Genomic DNA, 23,134 nt, shown 5'->3' with positions numbered 1-23,134 from the left:
AAAATAAACATTTCCAGCAAATATTGTATGTAAAGGACTCTCCCTTTAAGGCCACTCTATCTGGGTTTGCGCCTCGTAGAGCGTCTGCACCCAGCAGAGGTAAGACCAGCTGTCTCACCTTTGGCTAGGGAGGAAGGCTCTGCTGCTGCCTCCTGGCCTGTGTTTGCTGCCTCATTCTGTCCTAAACCCCCTCCGCTCCCTGGATCCTGGCAGTCATTTGTGCCTTCCTTTTGCCTGGCTGCATTGGCTTCCTCCTCCTTACACACAGTGTGTCCCAACAACTCCCCTACAGTGCGGTTCTCTTCAGGGAGTGGGCAGTCGGCACTAGTGGTAGCGGACTTGCTCTCTTCCTGTAGATTTTCTTCTTCTGCAACCATGATTCCACATACATCGTCAGTCACGCTGGCTAGGCTTTTGCCCTCTGCTACAGAGGTGGCCAGCTCACCCTTACCCTCTGGAGGCATCAAAGCTTGTTCTTGCAGGGCTGACAGCTCTGTACCCTCCTTGTCTATCCCATGATCATCATTCACCTTCTTGCTGGTATCTGCTGTTGTAGCAGGAGGCTGTTTCGGATCATCCAGCAATTGGGAGCTGGAGCCCTGGGAATGCAAAGGAGCCTCGGGGTAGGCAGCTGTGGCACGATGCCTCGCTGCCTTGTATCTCTGCAAATACAAACAAACCAACATGAGAGACAAGCCCAGCTGAGCTACTGTCACTGCAGCAAGTAGCAGCTGGTCCAGGAAAACCTGTACAAAAACAGTGGTGAGTGGCAGCTAGAATCTGCAGGGGCACGACTTGTCTCGGCAGCTCTCCTGGCCTGGCTGCTGAGGCTTTCAAGCAGAGAAGGGTCAGCTCCTGTGAGGAAAAGTGGTGATATTAAAACCTGAAGTCCCTCTCGCATTACTTAATGCTGAGCGAGTGCATGGCAGACCTGTGGCTCCTGAGACAAAAATCATGTTTTGGCAACTGTTAAATCTCAGTCAGACTCAGGACTTTGTAGATGTAACAGTGCAGGTGACAGCTCTTGCTTCAGCTGCTGCCAGGACATAACTCTGGACATGGACCCTGGATACATGAGGCTATGCACTGCCCTCAGCTACAGAGGTATGATTTAATGTTTATCAGCCAAAGCAAGACTTAAGTTGAAAGCTTAAGATTTTTTCACTGTGTTGATACAATCTGCAGTCAGTGAAACTGTTGACAGGAACACTTCTTGTTACAAGGTGCTGAGGTTCTCTACAGAATAAAGGTAAGCATATCATCAATAAAATTACTCATTTGCACTTGCTATCACAATGAACCAGTAGAGGTCTGTAAAGAGATTAAAATGGCTACTAGCCATTTTCAAGACTGGATTTCAGAAAAACAGCAACTCTGTATAGCTATCTAACATGAAGTAGGAATCTGGTCTTCAAGACCCAGACAGAGCATGAGCTAAAGGAGTAAAACAAAGCTCCCTCTTTTCCATAGCAGTTCCCTCCACAATCAACTCACTTTCAGCTTTCTGCTAAAGGGTCCCTTAAACTGGCTCTAGCATTAGACCTGATAATTTAAGGAAATTATTTTGAGCACACTTGGCTTTCATCACTGCCTTAAGCAGTGCTACTGTAGTCTGCAACATGGAATTACAGCACATCAGATGGGCAGCTTTACATTATAATTCAGTTTATCATTGCAGGCTTGTTCTTTCTCTGTCCTCAAATAGTGGAATATGCACAATATCATAATGCACTGGAACTACATCAGTCAAGTCATAATGTTGTACTCAAACTAAACCAGGTGCAAGCATGCCAATTTGTTTTCAGAGTGATTCTGTGAACTGCCTCACCAGCAGACAATTCTCTGCTTTGAAACCCTCTGCTGAGCTACTCTGATGAGAGTACCCCAGCAACTGGCAATGATTTAACTCAGACTGTGACAACCCCAATGCACCTAGGCAGCCAACAATAATAGTCATCTGGCTGCAGATATTTAAGGTTGGACTGTTGTCATAAATAATTCCCTCAGATTGCTCCAGCATCTATTTGAAGAGCATCTGATTTCGGCTCTAAGCAGGCCAAAAGGGAGGCATACACACTGCTGCTGCTGTTTCACTCTAAGCTGATCTAAAATAAGCCAGGGAAACTGCAAGGCCGATTCCTTCATTCCTGAAATGACTAGCTGCAGGAGTGGGAGAGGATGAGCAACCATGAAGGAACACCTGTGGTCTTCTGCTACTTGCCATTCCAAATCCACTGCTCTAAGTGCTGGCTTCTGCAGCACCCCACCCCTTACTGGAGGCAGTGACAGTTGACTAGGAATAGTTAACCTGTCTGAAGACTAGAAGAAAAACATGAAGTTTGGGGTTTTTTTTTGGGGGGGGGGGTTGTGGTTGGTTTTTTTTAAACACTATCAAAAGCGGGTAGGGAAGCACAGTGGCTTTTGTTGGAGCAAGTTCTGGGTGCAGGCAGAGGACAAAGTCAGTGTGGGAGCCTCCCTCCTTGCCAGGGTCAGGGAATACCATTCTCCTGCAGAGGCAGGGCCCAGGCAGTGGTCGTGGGAGAGGGCAGAGACAGTGCAAGCCCTGCATACCCACCACAAGGTACTAATCCAGGCCCCTCACCCCCTGGCAAGTCAACAAGGACAGAACAATGGAGGCAGATTCCAGGCCAGCCCAGTAGGAAAAGCTTCTAGATACAAAAGCAGCAAGGGGCAATACGGCTTCTTTAGGTGGAGCCAGTAAAGCAAAGGAACAGCATCAGTTGGCAGAGCTTTGTGCTAAGGAGTTTCTAGGAAAGGGTAGCAGACAGACAGACAGACTGACTTCCTGTTGCAGGCTGACCCTGGGGACCAAATGGATTCTCATCAGCTTGTAGCTTCCATCACATAAAGAGTCTGTAATGTTAAATTTCCAGATTTCTAAGATGAGTATCTGATTTTACCAGGCCCCTTCATGGATGAATCACACCCACAATTTTGGCTAAAGGAGCTGTTCCTGCAGTATCGCATGAGAAGATGCAAATGTACCAGCTTTCTTTAAAAGGAACAGCTTCTGTCTCTTGTTCTTTCCCCATCTTGACCCACGTGTAATCTGTCTAACAGAGAAGAGGCCTAGACTGAAGAACAGACTCCACAGGTTCAGCAAACAGAGCAGACACTCTGAGGAAGATTTCCAGCCAGAAATGGGCAACAAGATGACAGCAGCAGTAGCTGGGAAGCAGGACTAGACTGGTTTTAGATCTACAGGGATGATGGGAGACAAACACAAAGCACACCAGGAGAAAGCTATGGCACAGTGGACACCAAGGATGATGGAAATGAACTGAAGACAAGACAGCTAACGTGGTGGATTCGCTGAAGACACGCATGGGGGTAACAAATGCCAGGCCATGCAATCGCCAAAGGGTCTAACCTGAAAGTTCTCAAAATGCATCAGGGACTTGCAGTGTGCGAGCCGGGCAGCAGAGTCGCTATGGTAGAATTTGTGACACAGCCTGCAGAGGTAACCTGCGACGGGGACCAGAAAATCCAGGCCTGCGAAACGGGAGGGGAAGGGAAATCACAGATCACATTGAATGGAACTCAAATAATGAAAGCATGTTAAAAGGGAAGGGGAAGGGAAGGAGAAAAAGAAAAGTGGAAAGCTTTGCCTCTGTTAATCACGGATTTGCAAGATGACTTGCTGAATATCTCATCTTACCATGGAATGGCTGTGTGGTTGATATTCAGAGAGAAATCTGGCTGCCAGAGCAAAGAAACTACACAGAGCATTAAGGGGGGGAAAAAAGGAAAAAAGAATACAATGGAAAACTACAGAGAACATGTGATCTAATGTAATGGGATCAAACCAAGCAGAAGACAGCAGGCGCGCAAGAGGAACACGCAGAGAACATTCACAGCATGAATCATTATTCCATCTGCCACACGATACTGGAAGGTTACAGCGATATGGAAGATTGGTGTAAACAGAGCTCTCCTTGGGCACAAAACAGCCTCTGCAGAGCTGCCCTCCTCAGAACACGAGGGGCTGTTAGAGGTTTGGAGTCAGAATCGCTTATAGGGTTGGGACCCAAGACAGCCATCTGGAGGCAACACTGCCCACCAGTCCAGCAACATGTCTGAATAACCACTAGGTAGAGCGTGGGGGTTCTGAAGTGGAGGAAACATGCACAGTCTGGGCTCTGACAGAGAGTTCGATACTGTCATTACTGCTCAGTATCTCTATACAAACTGCATTTCTGTGGGAAAGCATTCTAATCAATATGCTTTCAGGGTCCGTCTTTCCAGAGCATCCCTCATTTGCTACCTACTTTCTTCAGTACTCGGGCCCTACTTGTTCCACTTCCTACCTTAGTAAGTAAGGTATCTGGCTCTCATCCTTTCTTCTTCAAAGCAAAAGGCAGCTCACAAATATCAATCACATCCTTATGTTTTATCACACAGTAATAAAGCAACATTTGGCCCTTTCTCCAGGCAGAGCAGTGACCTGCACCAGTCCGATGCAGATGCTGGAGCACTATGGCCCAGTAAGTCCTTACAGCAGTAGGTCCTCTCTTACAGATACAGCATGTGGCCGGAGAAGGCTCTGTGGGCCTTTGTGCTTAACTCTGCTTGCTTACCATAGGCTGTGTCTGGACAATACTTCTCACTTCCTTCGTAATCCTCCAAAGACACTTCCTTCAGCCCAGTCTGGAAACCAAAAGAAAATTAGTGCCTACTGTATCTATGCCAATTCCCTTCCTGGGCTCTTACATTTTTCTAGTAAGCTTGGGAGCAAAACAGAGGATTCACATACCAGAGACGGATTTGCACAGCATCTGGTTAGGGCCAGACACAAACCCCAATGTCAGCAGGCCACTTCATTACAAGGGTTAAAAACAACCCTTGCATTCCAAGCCTGAAGTAGCTTAGCCATGTTATCTCCTTCTTGGTAACTGCTCTCTACTGGGAAAATATTTATCAAGATAAACCTCCACACATATGTTTCCTATGAGACTAAGCTACTGCTGGGCTATTCAAAGAGACTATGTCAATATCTTTGTCAGAAATTCTTTCCCTTGAAAAAAACATTGCTTATGCTCCTCAACAACATCATAATGTTTGAAGACACCAGTAGGAGCTGTACAGCACAGCAGAAACACCCTCCTGCATCCCAAACATAGTGCCTGATTCTCATTTGCACTGCCCTGTGCTCTGGAAGAACTTCAGAGCCCTCACCCTCCTGCTGTGGGGTGCAAGGAAGGTTGACTGGACTTTTGAAACCCTGAGCTCAACCAGCCAAGACCAACTAAGTCACAGGATCCCACAGCAGATTCTCAGACAGGTCACCCTTTCTCCTTTTGCAAGGCATACCTGCTTGGCAGCAGAATCCTCATTCTCTATCAGCACTACATCAAGGTCTTCCTCCTCACCAGCTCCCCCCTCCTCCTCCTCCTCTTCATCATCATCATCTTCAAAACAGCCAACAGCATCCACTGTGATCAACTCCTCTGAATCTTCTGGGCTGCCCAACTCCTTCTCTCCTAGCCTCACCTGTCAGGTACAGAAAAGAAAGATCAGATCAACTTTGTACTCTCCATTTAACCAAGGAAGGCCCCAAACTCTGAACAGACTACATTTGACAAGTAGAAGGGACTGCAAGAGATGCACAAAGCTGTCTTGCTTCTAGACACGTCTAATTCCTTGCCCCTTTTTTTCCACTCAATTTCTTTAAGGTCTAACAACTGAAGTCCAGCAAAAGATGAAAAAATGAAAACAGGTGGAAGAACTGCATGTCTTCCTTTCATCCCTGCAATAGTCAGGGAAGCAGAAAGTTAACCTGTTCCACAGTGTAGCTGTCTCCAGTCCTGCACAGCTCTCCACTCAGGCAGTATTACCTCTTTGGCTTTCTGTTTGTGCTCAGGGGACTTCATATGCTCCACAAACTTGCGAGGGGTCTTGAAGTGGCGGCTGCAGACAGTGCAGAAAGGACGAAGTGAGCGTTTGGCCAGCTAAGGAAAGAAGGACAATTCAGTAAGTCACAAGAGGTACCATTTCAGAGGAATGCGGATAAATCTTGGATGAAACGAAGTCACAGCCTTGCATCTAAAACAGGGACCCCACCAAGAAGAGTCTTCTTTTCAGCAGAAAGGACTCCCTAGCTCTTATCTGCCAAAAAGATGGCAAACATGCAGAGTAAAACAAATGTGGTTTATAAAAGGTGTTCTGGCACTTCTCCCCTAAGAGCCAATAAATATGATGGCCTGCCTACATTTTAGCTTGAAAATTTACAGACTGCCCACCAATTCCCCCATTCAATTGATTAGGTGAGTATGATAGGCCATATTTATTGAGAAAAGTCAAGAATTATAAACTAGAGGTGCTTCAGGCCATACTGACACAGCGTGACAACTGGAAGCTCCAACAGTGCCAGTGTTCAGAGGCAGGAGGCAGCATGGCAGTGCCCTTAGACAGTGGGGATGTTACTGGCAGAACTTTATGTGCATCTCTCCGTTCCAATCACTTTTCCTTTGCTGTTTGGGGAGCAGGAGATGCTAGACACTTCCACTCAATCCCCACGAATGGTCAGTGCAAAAATGAAATCCATGCTATGGTTGTTACCTTGTGTTCTTGGGTCCTGCGATGTTTGATTAGATCCCCTGTGAAGTGTATCTGACAAGTGTTACACCATCGCTGCTGGGTCTCTCTGAAGCGACAACGGACATATCTGTAAGTCACACCTTTTTACATTCTACATGGAATACTGCAGTTTGCAATCTGTTCTTGGCATTGTTTTCCCCAGCATTCCTATATTTACAGGCTTGGATTTATCTTCTCCCCTTCCCAGCCCTTTAGCCCTTGCTTTAGCTCATGCTGACAGAACGGCACCAGTTAAAATAAGCCTCCAACCTGATCTACGGTATTAAAAACTACACCGCAGGTCAAAGTCAACACTGGTATCCTTCAGCAGGAAGAAAGTTGCCTGAAGGAGATTAAGGCCCCTGAAACCAAAGGGATTTTGTACCTTACCTAGAACACAGGGGCGCCCTGGTGCAATGAGGAATTTTGAAACCTATGTAGGTCCAATTTCAGATTGAGTTTTCTGGTGCAGGCCAACACTTACCCATCTTTTTCTGCTAGCACCTTCTGCTCCTTCACCATGGGCAGCAGTGAAACAAAACAAACATTGCTCATGTGCTGAATCTCCCCAAGTCGCTGCTGGTGCTGAATTCCAGCCATGTGGGACTGGAAATTCTGAAAGAGAGGTTAGGAGAAAAAAAAATTTAAATGTATTCAAAATACAGAAAATAATAAGTATGAGCTATGCTTTCCATTCTCTTGACTGCTGTTTAACAATGAAATTGTATAAAAGCTTAAGAGCATGGCTGCCTGTGCATCCACCCACATTCGCTCTCTAGCAGGTTGCTTGCCAGCTCTTCAGGAGAGCTTTATTTTATCTACATGCTTGTCGTCATTTTTTATGTTCCTTGTTCCTGAAGCATGAGCCCTTGCTAACATGTCTCCTGCTGCACCTCCCCATGGCAGCCAGCCATCTAACTCACTTCTCCTGACCACCCATATCCCAGTCAGACCTGTGGATTTTTACCTGCTGACTGCAGCAGTTGGTCTTGCAGATATAACAGTAGAATTTAAGGACCGATTCAGGGTTGGGATCAGCTGTGCCCACCTCACAGGTCCAGTGCCCTGGTTTCAGAGCTGTTGTACTGATAGCTCTGCTCTCACTGCTCTGCTGGATAGTCACTTTCAGCGAACCTCCAGAGCTCAACACCTGCCAAAAGGAGTCAAGATTAAGTCCAATCTCTCAGTAGAAGACACTAAAAATTACACCTGCTTTTTGTATGTGACCTAGGCTCTCTACCACTTAAGAAAATGCATTTAAGCTTAAATCCACATGAGGCTGATCAGAAAGACTTGTACACACTCTTTCTCCCAACACTGCTAAATCAATGATCCCCATGTCATAGCACCAGGCTTATTAGTACAGATGGTTGTTTCTACAGGCTCTGTAGACACTGTATGATCCAGTCTCTGGAGACTGGAGCAACAAACAATGCATTGGGGTAAGGGACACAATTAGCTCACATTTCTCCACTGCAGAACTAAAGGCAGCTCAGCACCGCACCTGATGGAGTAAGGAACTCAAACAAGGCCAGGATGATACATTTGATCACATCAACAAATTCCTCCTCAAGCCTGATTCACACCATGGATTAAATCTTTGCTTACAGATTTACACAGCATAAGATCCTGCTTTAACATCTAGCATGTGAGCAAGGTATTTCATGCAAAAGACTCTCAGGTTGCTGGCTTTACCTGTGTCTCATTTTTGCAAGCTGCCTTTCAAAAGCACAGACTCCCACTATCTGCCCATGCCAGCTGTGACGGCAAGTGCCACAGCAGCGGCATCTTTACTACCATCACCTGAATTTTTTTACATCTGCTCTTCAGCAACATAAAGGATGTATTTAGGTACGGCCCTCAATACATATATTTTTCAGTGGCTCTTTCGATTCAACTTTCTGTCTTTCCAGATGAATACTGAAATCTTAATGAACCTCAGCATCCACAAACAGCCAGCAGTAGGTAAGGTGCAGGCTAGCAGAAGTACAAAAGCAGCAAGTCAGAGCAGACTGCGCATTAATTGCAGACATATTATGCCTTATTGCCAGGGACAACAGCTTACAGCAGGAGACAGAGCTCCAGACGTGGGTGCCATCTGGTTCCCAGTGGCAACGGGCTTCTCTGGGATGGAGGGGGAGGTTGTATGTTCTGCACCACCCCTGCATGGAGTGGTGTCTACTCACCTCAGGAGCCTTTGGTTCCTCAGAGAATTTCCTCTCCTTAGAGAGATCTTCAGCTGTGTACTCCTTTGCATTGTCTGGACCTAGGAAGAGGGAGTCCTTTTAGCTGCCTTAAATCAAAATAGCAATGACAGAAAAAACAAAGCAGCAGTTGAATGAAGTCAGGGAGCTTTCCTCACAGTGCTGTCAGCCATAAGCCCAGTTCAAAAATCTTTCTCCAAATAAATCCTTACTAAAGAGGGAAACTTCCCATTCTTTGCATTTGGTAGGCAATAGGTTTTAGGGGATTATGTCTGGATTTGGTTCTTGTATTTTCTCCTCCTTTCCCCATCCTGTATGACTGCAGGAGGGACATTTCTGATTAAACCCACGGGATCTACAGATGCTGATCTACAGGTGCAGTACCAGCAAGGAGTGCCCAGAAGTACAAATCACAGTGCTCAGCAACTCACCATCAGCTTGGACACAGGTGCTTGACTCCCCTACTTCCTTGCTGTCTGTGGCATCCTCTAATGCGGACTCCTCGGTCACACTTCAAGGGTATCAAGAAAATTATTTGCCATGTTATAGACAAAGAGATTCAGAAGACACACCAAGGCACAGGCTGGGGTCTAAACTACCACACTCTCTATGAAACCCCCACATCAATAAGCTAATGGAAGTGGCATTTCAGGCAAGGATTCGGCAGAAATAAATTATAACAATGAAGAGTGGGCATTCTAGAACAGATTCAGAAACAGCAGCCAAATAATCTGGACAAGAAGGTTACAACCAATTTTTTGGTTCACTGCCCTCTCCTGCAAGAGGCCTGCAGTGAGTAAGTACAGGAAATATTCTTAGTAAGAGCTCTGAGAGCTCACTCCTGTCTTGATTGGTGACCTGCAGGGAAACTGCAATACTCGGACAGTACTCCAGGCTGCTCTGTGCACGAGGGAACAGAGACCTGTCGGAACTGAATGTGTTCTCAATGGTGTCTTACAGGGTTTTCATCATAACTGCCTGCTCTATTCGTATCAGTTGTGTTTTGTTCCAGAGTCCCTACAGTTCTGCTTGTGGGGGAAGTGGAACTGTACAAGATACAAATCAAAGGGACTTTGCTGGGTTTTATTTGGTATTGGCGATCTGCTAAGGAGAAAAAAAAAGATCCTGAGGGGACTGCTGAGAATAAATGGTTGACTTCCAGAGGGCACAAAGTGTACTTTACAATATCTTTCTCAAGCCCCTATTTTTCTACCAGGGCTAACACTTTTCACCATGGCTTGAGTGTCTTCTCTCTCAGGCTGACTCGATATCCCACCCGCTGGTGTCCTTCTGCCAACGGGGAGCAGCACATTCTACACAAGCAAGAATGCAGACTGTGCAGGTACTGCATCCAGTGATCCAAACACACACGCATCGCATAATTTATCAGATTGATAAGTGATAATGTAACTGGGTTACATGGCTATAAATATGCAGCAGGGTTTGGGCAGTGCAAACACGAAGAAAACAAGAGTGTCTGGCATTAACATTATTTGTCAAGTGCTGCCAGCAGGCTCAACACTATACCACACACAGATCGTGACAGCACTCCAGGGCAAGGGTTTGCAGTCTAAACTGCAAATCTAAGGAGCAATCTAGGGAAGCAAAAGCCATCACGAGCATGATCTAAGGACAAAATGCTATTATATGGATACTTGTCAGGCCATGCTAGAAGAAGTGGGTGTTCAAGGAGGATTTGAAGATGATGAGTGCTTTCTGCACTGGAATGAGGATGTTGTTCCAGGCATACAGATGGCACATATGAAAAAAGGCAGAAGTGGGAAAAACCTGAAATGGAGGAGGATGGTATTCCTGGCCAAAGGGAAATGGAACGACGAAGCATGAAACAGAAGTTTGTGACATGGATGAGGGGAATGCCCTTATCATTTGTGAAGGGCAATATGAGAACAGTAAACTATTTTTTTCAGAGATCCATCATCTGTTCATTGGAAGTAAACATAAACACTTCAAAAAAAAGCTAAGGTATGATCTATTCTAAGTAAATACCAGCCATAATATATGCACAAATCCAGCAGTCGCTAACTACTGCTTAGGGAAGGATTTTCCTAATAGCAGTCTTGCTGCAGTGAGATCTGTCATTCCTCAGACTTGATTCTTTTTTTCAATGTATGTAACAGGACTTTGATTAATACCCTACTAAATATTAATGTAATTAAAATTAAATTAGCTTTGACAAACAGATTAACAAAGCATACGCTCAAATGCATTCGACTTAGCTTTAATTGAATTTATTCACTTTCTTACTAATCAGAGTCCATAATGCACAATAGTCCCTGCTCACATAATATTTATCACTCTGTAATGTTTTACATGATCAAGGTAATATTCAAACATCAAAGTAATCCTGGAATATTCTCCCTAAAGCTAGCCATTAATCTCTAATCTACAGATGGGAAACAGAGGTGAAGAAACTTGTCCAAAACCACACAGTGAATTGTTAACAGGGAAGATAAGAGGACCCAGGAGTCCTGACTCACAATCATTAACATATGTTGGAGAATTCTCAAATCAATGCCTCCAAAAATCTGTATTCACTCCCTCCTCCTCTCCCTCCACACCAGCTAACAGCGACAGTTCTGGGAGAGGTACAGCACCGTGCAGATGGCACCAGGAGCTCCGTGACATGCCTTCCCACTAGATGGCAATACAGCCTTATCTGTTCCTTCCTGCACCCATCCGGGAGGCAGGGAGTGCCAAGACGGGCCTGCCATGGCCAGCATGCCTGCGCGCTGCACATCCCTTGCGGATAATAGGATTGCCTTTGTCTATTTTTACCCAACAGACAGGGGTACAGGCGAGACAATCTTCGCAGAAGGGATACAGAACTCAACTCTTCATGGATACAGGTTTGGATACTAGGGAGTATTGATTCCCTTCCCACTCTCATTCCTCAAAATAAACTACCCTATCCTACACCTACTGTCACCTAACAAATTCCAAGGCTTTCCCTCTCTGCTGATATGTGGCTGTTCATTTCCCTTTTGACATTTAGGGAAGAAAATTAGAGAAATGTATCAGAACAGAAAATAACCTCTCTGCTTCTTACAAGAATCCTTGTTGCACATTTACATGAGCTGCATCTCTTCTTTTTCATTCCCGTAGTTGGATCACCCATAGCAGAGACCCTACAACACACCCTGGATCTCAGCATCATGAATCTTCCAAATTGTCCATGAATATCTGAAATACCTCCTACATGCTAGACATCAGGCCAGTACAGTACAGCCCTAATTATTAGAAAATAAAATTAGACAATAATTCTAAACCAAGTAACTATTTCAATATCCAATTCAATAAATACCTCTTCAGTCTTTTTGCTGCAGGCTCAATGTTCAACACAGATTCTGTTGGAGTTCTTGGCTCTGCAGGAACACAGAAGAAGATCTCCTTAGCAAAGCAGACCGTGCTGCCTTAAGCATGTTCCCTAGCTGAATGGCCAATGCCAATAAAGCTCTGTTAGAGCAAATACTACTATACACTTGCTTATTCTGAATTTGAGAATTGTAGTGACAAGGTTAGATAATGATCTAAGAGATTTGAGTTTTATTGCAGATGCCACTGTATGAAGTTGTCATCCAGAAAGAAATCTATGTTTATGTCTACTAAGTGGGTCTTAGTCCTATACCTAGGTGACAAGAGCTCAGATCATAGGAACATTAATGTAAGTCAAGGTGGCATATCTATCTGACAGCAACCATTTAATCAGGTAATTTTCACCACTGCATATACGCTGGTCACAACTTCATCATATGCCTCCATTTTTAGATTAGGCACTCATCAGTCAGAAATAACATTCCCACATCTGTATTGCATCCAACACTGTAAGAGATTCAGTGCCAGCAGTTTCTGTTCTGACAACTGGATTACAAGTACTCTTTCAACTCATCTTTTCCCTACCATATTGCTTGCAACTGGTTCTGCTTCACGTGTTTGACTCCATGAGATGTTGAGTTCAGCATGGGTAAGGCAATGTGAATGCCTTAATTTCAAACCAGTTTTCTTTTTTTCCCCCCATCTTAAATGGGGCTCACCGTCAAAGTGACTTCTGAGAGGCTTCCATGCCAGAGATACAGAGCTAGCTTATAAAAACCAAAAGTATCCAGGTAAAAAGGATATATAAAGCACATAGCAGAGAGCTATCAGAGGCAGTTTAAGTATTTACAATTAGCAAGGAATGTAGCTGGTTAAGACTAAAGTCATCTCCAGTCTTTGCTGCAGGAATAGCTAAGAGAATTTTATAATGACTAGCATTTCTTTCACTACAGGCTCCCCCTTACCTGTGGATGGTGAGGAGTTGTTCTGCTCTGACCCTGCTTGCACTACCTCTGGGATTTCCATTTTCTCATCACCTTGTGTCTGAGATGAAGAACCAGGATCTAGTTCCCGCTTCCTGTCAGGGACCCTCTGGAAGTCCTGCAATGGGCAGAGAGTCACTGCCAGCTCTTGGTCCTTCCTTAAACCCAACACACTGCCCAAAGCACCCATGTTTTACTGTGGGGCAGAAACAGGAGTTCCAGCACACAGTAATGGAAAGGACTAGATGGTTTACAATGGACTGCCTTGCTTCAAGTAAGTTTACATCATTAAACAAAGCAATGCACTTTAATTCCACAGGCAGCCCATGATATTTCTCCAGTGCTTTAAGTAGCAGCTGTAGGAGACCCAGCTGCTTGCAGAGAGTAGGGTCACTTTAGACTAACTCTGGCAAGAGTGCACGGGCAGGGAAAAAGAATAGTCCAAAATAATCCCCCTTCCTTTCAACTCTGGAGAAACTACAGTCCAAGAGTGGAAGTCTACCTTATCCACCACATCTTTTTGACAGAATGGGACCAAATATGCAAAAGCTAATCTAAGAGGAGGGAAGTAACGATCAATTAATCCAAGAACCATTTCCAGGATATAGAAGAATTCTTAATGGTGGAAATTGAGAAAGGTTTTTTTACCCCCAAAAAAATATTTAGATTTTGCAAAATCCACAAGAACAAATATGATCCTGATCTTCAAAAAAGAGAAAACAGCCCAAAGAGGCAGAGTGACATGTAATTGGTAGGAGCAAGTCATTTGGGAACAAGAAATTGCTTTGGAAGGCTAATGGGGCAGAACACTGGCCTCTGTGAAGAGCAAAGCACTCAGCCAGGATTTCTTCTATTATAATTACTTTGAAGCTGGTACTTCTAAAGGCTCCTTTTATACCTTAGGTTTAAACAGTTCTGCTAAGAGGAGTTCTCTCTCTTGGGCAAGAAGTGACAAGAAACGTTTGCATCATAAATGTAAATATGGACAAGAACCTTAGGGATAGACTTATTCCTGCATTTCTGGGTCAGCAGCATGGTGCAAAAGGTAGTTTTCACTGTAAGGCTCTCTCTCTTCTCTTTTGTTCTCCACCTATGATACAGTCAACTGCTGCAAGTGCAAAAGGAGCACAAAGCCCCCAAACAGTTGGAAACTACAAGCCCACCTTGCGAAAGGTCCGGTTCTGCCGCTGGAAGGGAAGGCTGGGGAAGCCCATCCGAGTGGGCTTTAAGGAGACCCCAACAGGTGGTGGCCCCAGGAGGGAATGTCTTGTAGCCTGAGGGAAAAACTGCTGCAGCGCTGGCGCTGTCATGTTAAATCCACGCAGATTTCCTACAAATGCAAACACACGCATATCACCAGCTGCAGCATGCAAAGGAGAGAGAAAATCTTCTACCTGTACGAGCAGCAGGTAGAGAGGGGAAGGGCTCGTCCACACAAGACCCTGCACTTTACTGGGCACTGTATGGGTGCTCTATGCTCTACCCTCTTCAGCCCACACAGAACAATTTGATGTAATAGCAACTATTACTATGTATCAGGCTATTTAATTATAGTTGTCACTGCAGGCTAAGATCATTAGAGCAATTATTTGATCTGAGCACACTAGTGCTTGTGTTTCCAACAAACAAGGTCTCGTTTTACAAAAATTCTCTGTAAAAAAGGAAAATTCATCCCACATTTGTGCAGCTGGCAGCTCACACCATAGTATGGATGCCATTTAACACAAGCCAGTAACAACATTTCATGTAAAACAACACTGGACCTTTCAAACAAGAGATTCCACAGTCCTCTCTGCCACCTGGTTGTCATGCAAGCTCAACATGTCAACCTAAACTCTGACACTTGAGACTCTGCCATTTCCAATTATAATGCTCTGCTTTCTGAACAGTTCTTTTCAGCATCCACAGACTATTAACTAAGTCTCAATAATTTCTTACGAAGGCAGTCCTTGCTATCCCCATTTCAGGGGCGAGGGAATGGAAGTGCACAGATGCCTCAGCTACACTCTCAGAAGCTGTCCAGCGTTCTGGGAACCTGGACTTGTATTGCAATTTTTTATTTCTCACTTAAATTAGTGCATACTCTGGCTTTTTAGAAGCTGTCAAAACAGGGCAGAGAAGTTTGGAGACAGATACCCAAAATCTGAAAAAACAAGCTACACTGTTTAAAGCCTGCAACACCACAGGAAGTACTGCGCCATGTTTGTCTTCAAAAGTAATCTAATCTCTTATTACCATAATCTCTCACTGTAAAAAGATGCAGCTGTATTAAAAAAAGTCTGTAAAGCAAGAAATCATCTCCTGCTCTTGGTTTAGTACCTTTAAAGAACCGCACATCCATTTCAACTTGAAGTATTTATTTTTTCCTATTACCATTGCTGAAGCCACATAGAGTCAATTAATTATTTATGCTGATGCTTCCCAGGTAGAGAAATACTACAGCATCAGATATTCTTACATGTAACCCAAAACCAAATGACTGAAAAATTTCAGATTCCTAAGAAGGGCTACACTGGACATTGCAACCATATTACATGTTACTGGTGGCTAGCTGGTGTAGATCATTGAAAGAGAAGTTGCAACTCAACTCAGCACGTAGAGGTGAAAAGAAGATGAACAATGCTAAGACAAAGTGCATGTAGAGTATTTATTAACATACCTTATCCTGCTCTTGTATCTAATTTGCCTCAGGTCCTTGGCATACTATTTAAACACAACTTCTCAATAAGAGATTTCGCCTTAGGGAAAAGGTCAGCCCACACTAACATCAAATGTATCTGAAAGGAGTATGGCTGACTAAAGTGGAGTCAGACTTTTTTCCTGACACAAATATATACACCAATCTTCAGAGCGTGGCTTGTCCTTTTTCACTGCCAGTTTCCCTACAACCTGAGAGAGATCTGTAGAGAGCCACTGGAGTCACTAGAGAGCTTTCTCGTTAAATGGGCAAGTGAGAACAAAAGGAGTTAACGACATGCAGAATAAATCTATTGTCTTCACATCTGGGCATGATTCACAGGCAAGACAAAAACTGCAGGCATTAATCTAAACGAGGCACATTAAAACTATCCCAGGTAGTGATTTTCTGTGTTGAAAAGAGCTGTCAGGTTAAGACACAAGCAAAAATAAAACCAGCTTTATTCCTAATATCTTTATGTTAGCAATGCTATTATTAAGGCGGCTTCATAAATTTGTTTTGAAAACATCACATCTGGCAAAAAAAATCCACTTGTGGAGACACAGTGATAGAAGCACAGCAATATTATCTACCACACAAATGACAGTCATTTCAGGGAATCGAAATTTCACAGGACAATTGAACCTGAACCATTTTCCACCACAGTATACTTTATTTGTTTGTACTGCACTAAGTTTAGATAAAGACAAGCATCTACTGCAAACAAGGTTAGCATGTATGTAACAGACAATGAAATAAACTGTTTTAACCTTCCAACCAAGAAAGATGAACAAATAATAAAAATCTAAGTATTTTATCTAAACATATTGATGAAAAAATATTCGCTCCACCAAGTCTAAGAGGGAAGGCATGTATTTCGTATCTAACCTGACACCTTCTAGTGCTATTCCTGGTTGTGAACAGTTGGGCACACAGGATTTTCAACAACTGAAGAACCTCTGTGATGTGGACTATGGACAAATTTGAAGAGGAAAAAAAAAAAAAAAAAGACGACAAACAGAACTACCAAATACAAGGACTGCAATGGTTCAGCAAGAAATAGCCATACTATGGTTTCAGTCCATGAAGGATGATTAAATAACTCCAATAAGTAAGCGTCTCCCATAACGACAGTACCTTGCATCTGCTGCATGAGTAAGGCCCGCTGAAGCATAGGATTGGCATTGAGCAGCGATGGTTGATTTGTTGCCCGTAAGCTCAGCATCTGTTGCTGTTGCGGTGGTGGCAAACCCCTGGAAAAGGCAGCATTAATCATAAGAACCCAATAAAAACTGTACCCTTCAATTCCAGGCACCTAACAAGTATAAAACAGAGGAGCAAAGGACAGACGAAATGCTGATATACATGCATGAAAAGATACCATACACCGGCACTGTATCCTCTTTCTTCCACTCTCCTGGAATTTCCAAAGCTGACAGATTGTCTATCAAGGAATTTGAGGTCAGAGAGAACTCCTTAGCACCAAGCCCACATAAAGCCTGTCAAGCAGCATAAAAAAAGCCCAGGAGCTGACTGCAGTTCTACAGAATTATGCAGCAGCTCGTCAGTAGAAACGAGCGATCTAGATCAGCAGCTACATTTAACACAACAACAAAAAAAGTAGTTCTAAAAACCAGGGAGTTTTCTCAGTAGCTTAAAGCACATTTTTCCAAATCGATGCCTCCCACACGGAGCCAGACAGGTCATAACTGTAAACGGTGCCCCCTAACTGCAAGAACCAGATGGAAAAATAAAGCACGGCCTTCATATTTAAAGCACGAGGAGGAAGAAGCGAGCAGAGAAGAACTCTCCACTTCTAAGGAGGGTGGAGCAGACATGAGAGAAAAGTCTGAAGAAACTGACAGGCACTTCTTCAGGCGATTGCAAGGTCAGGCCCACCTCTAAGCACAACTGCTGACACAGCTAAATCTGACAGGGCTGTAAAGAGGTACAAACATGGATCAAAATATCCATGCTGACAAAAAAACCCCAACCCTCTTAACAGAATATACAGCAGCTCATCTTCACGTTAGCTGCTCTAGATTGTTCCAGTCTCAGAGCTGAGATATTGATACCAGAAAAACCATACTTTTAAAGGTGTAAGATGCATCCATGTTAACCAGCAGTCAGCCCCATACTGGCATTTTAAGGGCAGCTTTGTTTACAGTATAAGACATATAATAATGCTAAAAAGATTTAGAGGTGGGAATCTTTTGGTTCTACTAGAAATACAAACATTTACCTCAGAGACATATGCCTTCTAAGTATAAAGTAATCATTACAATTTATTAAATAACAAATTAACTTTCTTCTTAAATTCACATCCCATTTCTTTGAATTTGCAGAGCATAAGGCTTTAAAGATAACAGTAACTGCAAATAAACGCATTATTTCAGAGAATTTGTGTTAGTTCTACAAATGTCAGCTCATCAGGGACAACTGCTCCTATCCAAGACAGTTATTTTACCTCCTGCGTTTTTTAGGAAAACCGCGGTTATCTGCCTTTTTATTTCTGGAAGATGTCATTTGCCTTTCAACAAACAAAACATGATTTTCTCCGTCCCCTCCCTGCCCCACAGTGCTCAGTCACATCCTCAGCGCTGGTGCCACTGCAAAAGTAAGTTCAATAATCTCACCCAGAGCCGGGAGACCCAGCCAGAGAAGGAAAATAAATAAATAAGCGAAGTTCAAGAATAAAATAAAGTGTGTCTCTCTCCATTTAGGGCGGCTCCGTTGGGTGGGTACGAGGAGAAGGCGGTTTCCCCCGAGCCCCCTCCTCGCTGCCTCAGCCCGGCGGCCGCCCGGGCCCTCACCCGCTGTGAGGGGAGACGCTCGGCCTCGGAGCATTCCCCTCCGACGGGGTCTGCCCGGGGTCACCCTACGCGCCCTCGGAGGCTCGGCGGCGGCAGCGACCCGACGACCGGAGGGGCATCTCCGGAGCGCCGGGGGAAGAGTTCAACGGCTACGGCAGCAGCCGCCCGCCCGCCCTCCCCACAGCGGGGTGTGCCGCCCGGCCCGGCCTCTCCCGCCTTACAGCACCCCCCCCCCCTTCCTCAGGCATCGCCCCCCACACACCACCTCCTGCCCCCCGGCCCCTCCGGCCACCCCCCTCCTCCCCAGGCGCCCCTCGAGGCCTCCAGCCCCCCGGCTCTGCTCCGGTCGAGGCCTGCACCCCCCCGCGCCCCCGCCCGCCGGCCCCCGCCTCCCTTTGTCGCCTTCCTCGCCGGGGGAGGGCAGGCCCGCAGCCAGCCCCGCCGCAGCTTTCGCGGGGCGAGGAGCGACGGAGGGGAGGGAGGCGAAGGAGAGCGGTCCCCCGGGACAGGCCCGAGATCCCCGGCCTCGCGTAGCGGCGCTTACCGGCCTCCCTGCTGCGCCGGGGGGTGGTGGTGCTGCTGCTGCTGTTGCTGGAGGAGGTGCTGGAGCTGCAGCAGCTGCTGCTGGAACTGCTGCTGGTTGAACATGTCTGGGGAGCCCCGAGCGGGGCGAGCCTGAGACAAAACACGGGAGGGCGAAGGAGGCACCGGCTGCGGGGCTGGCGCCTATCAGCCCAGCAGCCATTGAGCAGGGGAGCCGCCGCCGCCGCTGCCGCCCATTCATTCACTGAGCCGATCCCCCCCTGCCTCCTCCTCCTCCTTCCCCCCGGGGTCATCGCAAGCAGCAGCCTGTGGAGGAGGTTTCCAAACCCCACCTCCCCAAACCCGCTCCCACCCTCCCCTGCCAGCCGAGCCCGCAGCCCGCCCCGCTCCCCCCCCGGCGGGGCCGGACCGGGCCGGGGGCCGCGGCCCCTTCCCTTCCCCGCCCCGCCGGCACTCACGGCGCAGCCCGCGGCGTTCACCGCTCCTCGCCAGCCGCCTCCATCTTCCCGCCGGGGACAATAACCACCTGCCCGGCCCCGCTCCCCGGCTGAACCCAGGCAGGAGGCAGCTCCTTCGGCAGGGCTGGAGGACCCGGCCGCCCCCCGCAAGGCTCGGGATCGCCCCCGGAGCCTCCTCTCAGGTCGCCCCAGCTTGCGACACCTCCGTTTCTCATCCCCCGCACAGAGGCAGGAGTGAGGTCCCCTGTCCCTCGAGAGGGCTGGGAGGGGATGGACACCATCTGTCCAGGGCTGGGCAGGGGGAATGGAATAAACGGCTGAAGAGGGGGAGCAGATGGCATCCCACAGCGTGGGTTTTCTGCTCTTTGTTTTTTTGTTGTTTTCTTTTTCTTTTTTTTTTTTTTTAAATAGTCCAGGGGAATCTTTGGTAATCATCTCACCAAGGAGATGGAAAAAAAAACCAGCTCAGCCTCTGGCCATTCGCTGTGGTCGCATCTTGGCAAGTCTGCCATGAGAACCTGGAAGAAAACAAATGGGAACTTTTGCAATATTAGTCTGTGCTGTAGACCGAGACGACTTCTAGAAGGTCCATCCTTTTTTGGTTGGGTTTTTTTGGAGGGGAGGGTTGGGGGGGGGGAAGTTTGTAGCAAAACCTTTCCTGCAGCACCTCTTTTCTGTAAGTGAATTAATTTTAAGGGTGTTCAGTACATACAGCCTCTGTATGAAAATATACTGTGACTGTCATTTCTTATACTAAACCTAGCAAGCGTAAAGATGCATTTCTGCTCTTTGCCACTCCAGAGAATCCATCCTGAAATAATTTACTTTATGGTTTATTATTCACGCCAATAAAGACTGCTTGATTCATTAAGGGCCTGGGAATTGATTTTTAGCTGAAAGTATTGTAAACTGAACACAGTTACTGGTGATATACAGTTAGCATTAATAATTTTCAATGCAGCAGCGTATGTTGATTTTTCCTTTGGGCCTTTTTAGACCATCCTGATTTTACAATAATCAATTTGGAGATGACCATCCATATTAATCAATGACTGGCCATGTTAATGCCCAGAGTCCTTTATCTAGTCACAGCTGCCTGCACACAGAGAAAATGCTCTCCTGTTAGGCATGAAAGCTTAAGTATCATCCCGGGGAATACATACATGGAGCAGAAAATATACATGGAGTCTTTTTCAAATAATTTTGCATAATTGATCCTCTGTTCCTGTAACCATGCTATTACAGCAGCTACCAGCTAGGCTAGTTTGCAGTGGTGGGGGAGAGGTTAATCTTATGATCCTACAAAGGTCTCCCTAGTCTGTGTATTAGCCAGACATGCAAAAGACAGAATTCAGGTTCTATAAATAAATGTAGATCGGAAATTGATGTCTTCTGTTCTTAATTCTACAAGTAAAGTTCTTCTAAGTATTCTTTGTAACATTTGGAAATCTACACAGCACCATGTTAATGAGCTATGTAACTAAGTCTACAGGTTTTTTTACTGTTAGATATTATATTCTGACATAGTCTAGAGGCTCCCCTCAAAGACTGGGCTTTCTTTTGTGAGATCGTATATACAAATTATTAAATAAACAGCCTTTTTGAGTTTATGAACAATAAGTCTACAATTCAGTGCATAGATATACTACTGCATTGAACACAAACCTGGACATGGATTTAGTCCTGTGCATGCACAACGCAAGTCAGGATTAGGGCTGTGGGAAGTGAAGACACATGCTGCTTTATCAACCTACAATCCAAAGGTTGATCTTCAGAGATGCCTTCATATGCCAGAGGTAAACATCACACCTACCAGAGGTGGTTTAACTGAATCCAGAAGAGAAGGTTCCAGATTCAGCTAATCACATCATTCAGTCTGAAAGTCATAGAGAGATGTAAGGCAACAGTACAGAAAATTGGCTAGGATTCTTTCTTCATTACAGGCAATAAAACAGTGTCTTAAGCTGGCAGCCACAGGGTACTTGCTGTCAGTGCCCACTGAGCACTGGTACACAGACCTTGACCTTCCATCTACTGACAGTTGTTTTTTCCTGCAAGGAACATCTCCCTTTCAATTATTAGCAACTTGCTATTCAGTGTGCAGTGGTAAATACATGTCATAATGTGAGAATACATGGAACTTTAAAAACATAGTGCTACAATACAAACTACATTATCACTCAGTAATAACCTAGGTACCCATTAGGCTCAGAGAGTGGTTATACAAAGATTGTGTCTCATTGACAATGGGAGTGAAGGAAACAAAGAATTAGCAGTTCAAGGTAAGAAAATGACCCAGAAAGTACCCTGCAATACCAAGACTAACATCAACTGAGTTATTGGATCATTGCTATAAGGCAACCTGCACTACACCTCTATATGATTAGATCAGGGTTATGAAATTTCTTGGCAGATAAGAAGACAGACCATATGAATGCTTTTTATTCAGGAGCTGGATTGCATTATATAGCCAAGTTTTTGCTGGGCTATTTGAATTTGTTCCATGTACCAGATCAGGCGTGCAGATAACTGGGGACTTCTAGTTTCTAGCACGACTGGGCTGTGCAGTTGTATGTTTTAATTTTGGCTTTGAAAAAGACTTGGTATGCAACCCTTGGTGAAGCCACATAGCTTTTGAAAATCCAAGTGTTTCTTAGTGCCTATGACAGCATCAAGATACTGTGGTGCCCACAATTTCCTCTGCAATCTGCAAGGATGGTGTTATTACTCATCCATTTCACTAGGATATAAGTAGTTCTCACCATAATGTCTTTAAACCTCCCAAACTCCTTGGAGAAAAAGGCACATGGAGTAGTTTTTCCTCCTGCTTTTGGGGCCTATCTGTTGAAAGAATGGGTTAAGTTTCACCAGACCTGCTCTCAACAGCTGATATTAATTACTGAAATTACACTGTTTCCCATGTCTGTTTTATCTGGAGGAAGACTGTATTCACACATGTGAAAGCAGTAGCACACAACTTATCAAAGCAAAATGATCTGTGCATTGAGGGATATTTGCACCCACTCTTTGTTCTATTGCTCTAGAAACCTATTCCCGATATTTCTTGATTGGCAGGACAGGCCCAAAGGATATAAACTAAAATACTGGTTTTATACCCATTTTGCCACACGGCCAATCAGCTTCTATCAACGATTTTCAGTCTCACAAGATAAAATATACTCCAGGAGCTATTTTGTGTCATCTCACTGGATGTAAGAATCACAGAGAACTCAGCTTTGTTGTTCTTAAAATATTAATTTAAACTCACATCCATGTCCAGATCCCTTTCCTAATGGACTATAACATTCAGTTTATTTCTTTTCTTATGTATATTCTAACTTCTGTGGAGTCACACTAAAGATAAACCTGACCCAGTGTCTCATACACTAGATTTACCTTTTTTTACCTCTTTTTGAGGAATTTGCAGACCAGTTCAGCAAATTTCCTGTTTCAGAACAGAAGAGGAGGAAGCATTTCACTATGTTATTCTTGAAATAAAAGCTCTATATTTGAAAATAAAAAATTA

The 23,134-nt window shown here is 45.0% G+C and overlaps 1 protein-coding gene across 1 annotated transcript; it reads right to left on the bottom strand.

Moving 5' to 3' along the window:
* Positions 1-32: 32 nt before the first annotated feature.
* Positions 33-19,491, bottom strand: CIZ1 (CDKN1A interacting zinc finger protein 1). Its single transcript, XM_049832375.1, has 15 exons — positions 19,152-19,491; positions 16,932-17,047; positions 14,281-14,447; positions 13,100-13,235; positions 12,124-12,184; positions 9,233-9,312; positions 8,784-8,863; positions 7,565-7,747; positions 7,082-7,212; positions 6,580-6,664; positions 5,856-5,969; positions 5,332-5,511; positions 4,599-4,668; positions 3,392-3,513; positions 33-662 (listed from the first exon to the last, which is right to left on the bottom strand). The coding sequence occupies exons 1-15, from the start codon at positions 19,253-19,255 to the stop codon at positions 57-59; spliced, it is 2,235 nt and encodes a 744-aa protein (XP_049688332.1). The 5' UTR covers positions 19,256-19,491; the 3' UTR covers positions 33-56.
* Between the last annotated feature and the right edge of the window lie 3,643 nt (positions 19,492-23,134).

Source organism: Accipiter gentilis, chromosome 29 (assembly GCF_929443795.1).
Source record: "Accipiter gentilis chromosome 29, bAccGen1.1, whole genome shotgun sequence".
NCBI classification, from domain to species: domain Eukaryota; kingdom Metazoa; phylum Chordata; class Aves; order Accipitriformes; family Accipitridae; genus Astur; species Astur gentilis.
The sequence above is the reverse complement of the archived record's forward strand: the minus strand, read 5'-3'. Positions and strand labels throughout refer to the sequence as shown.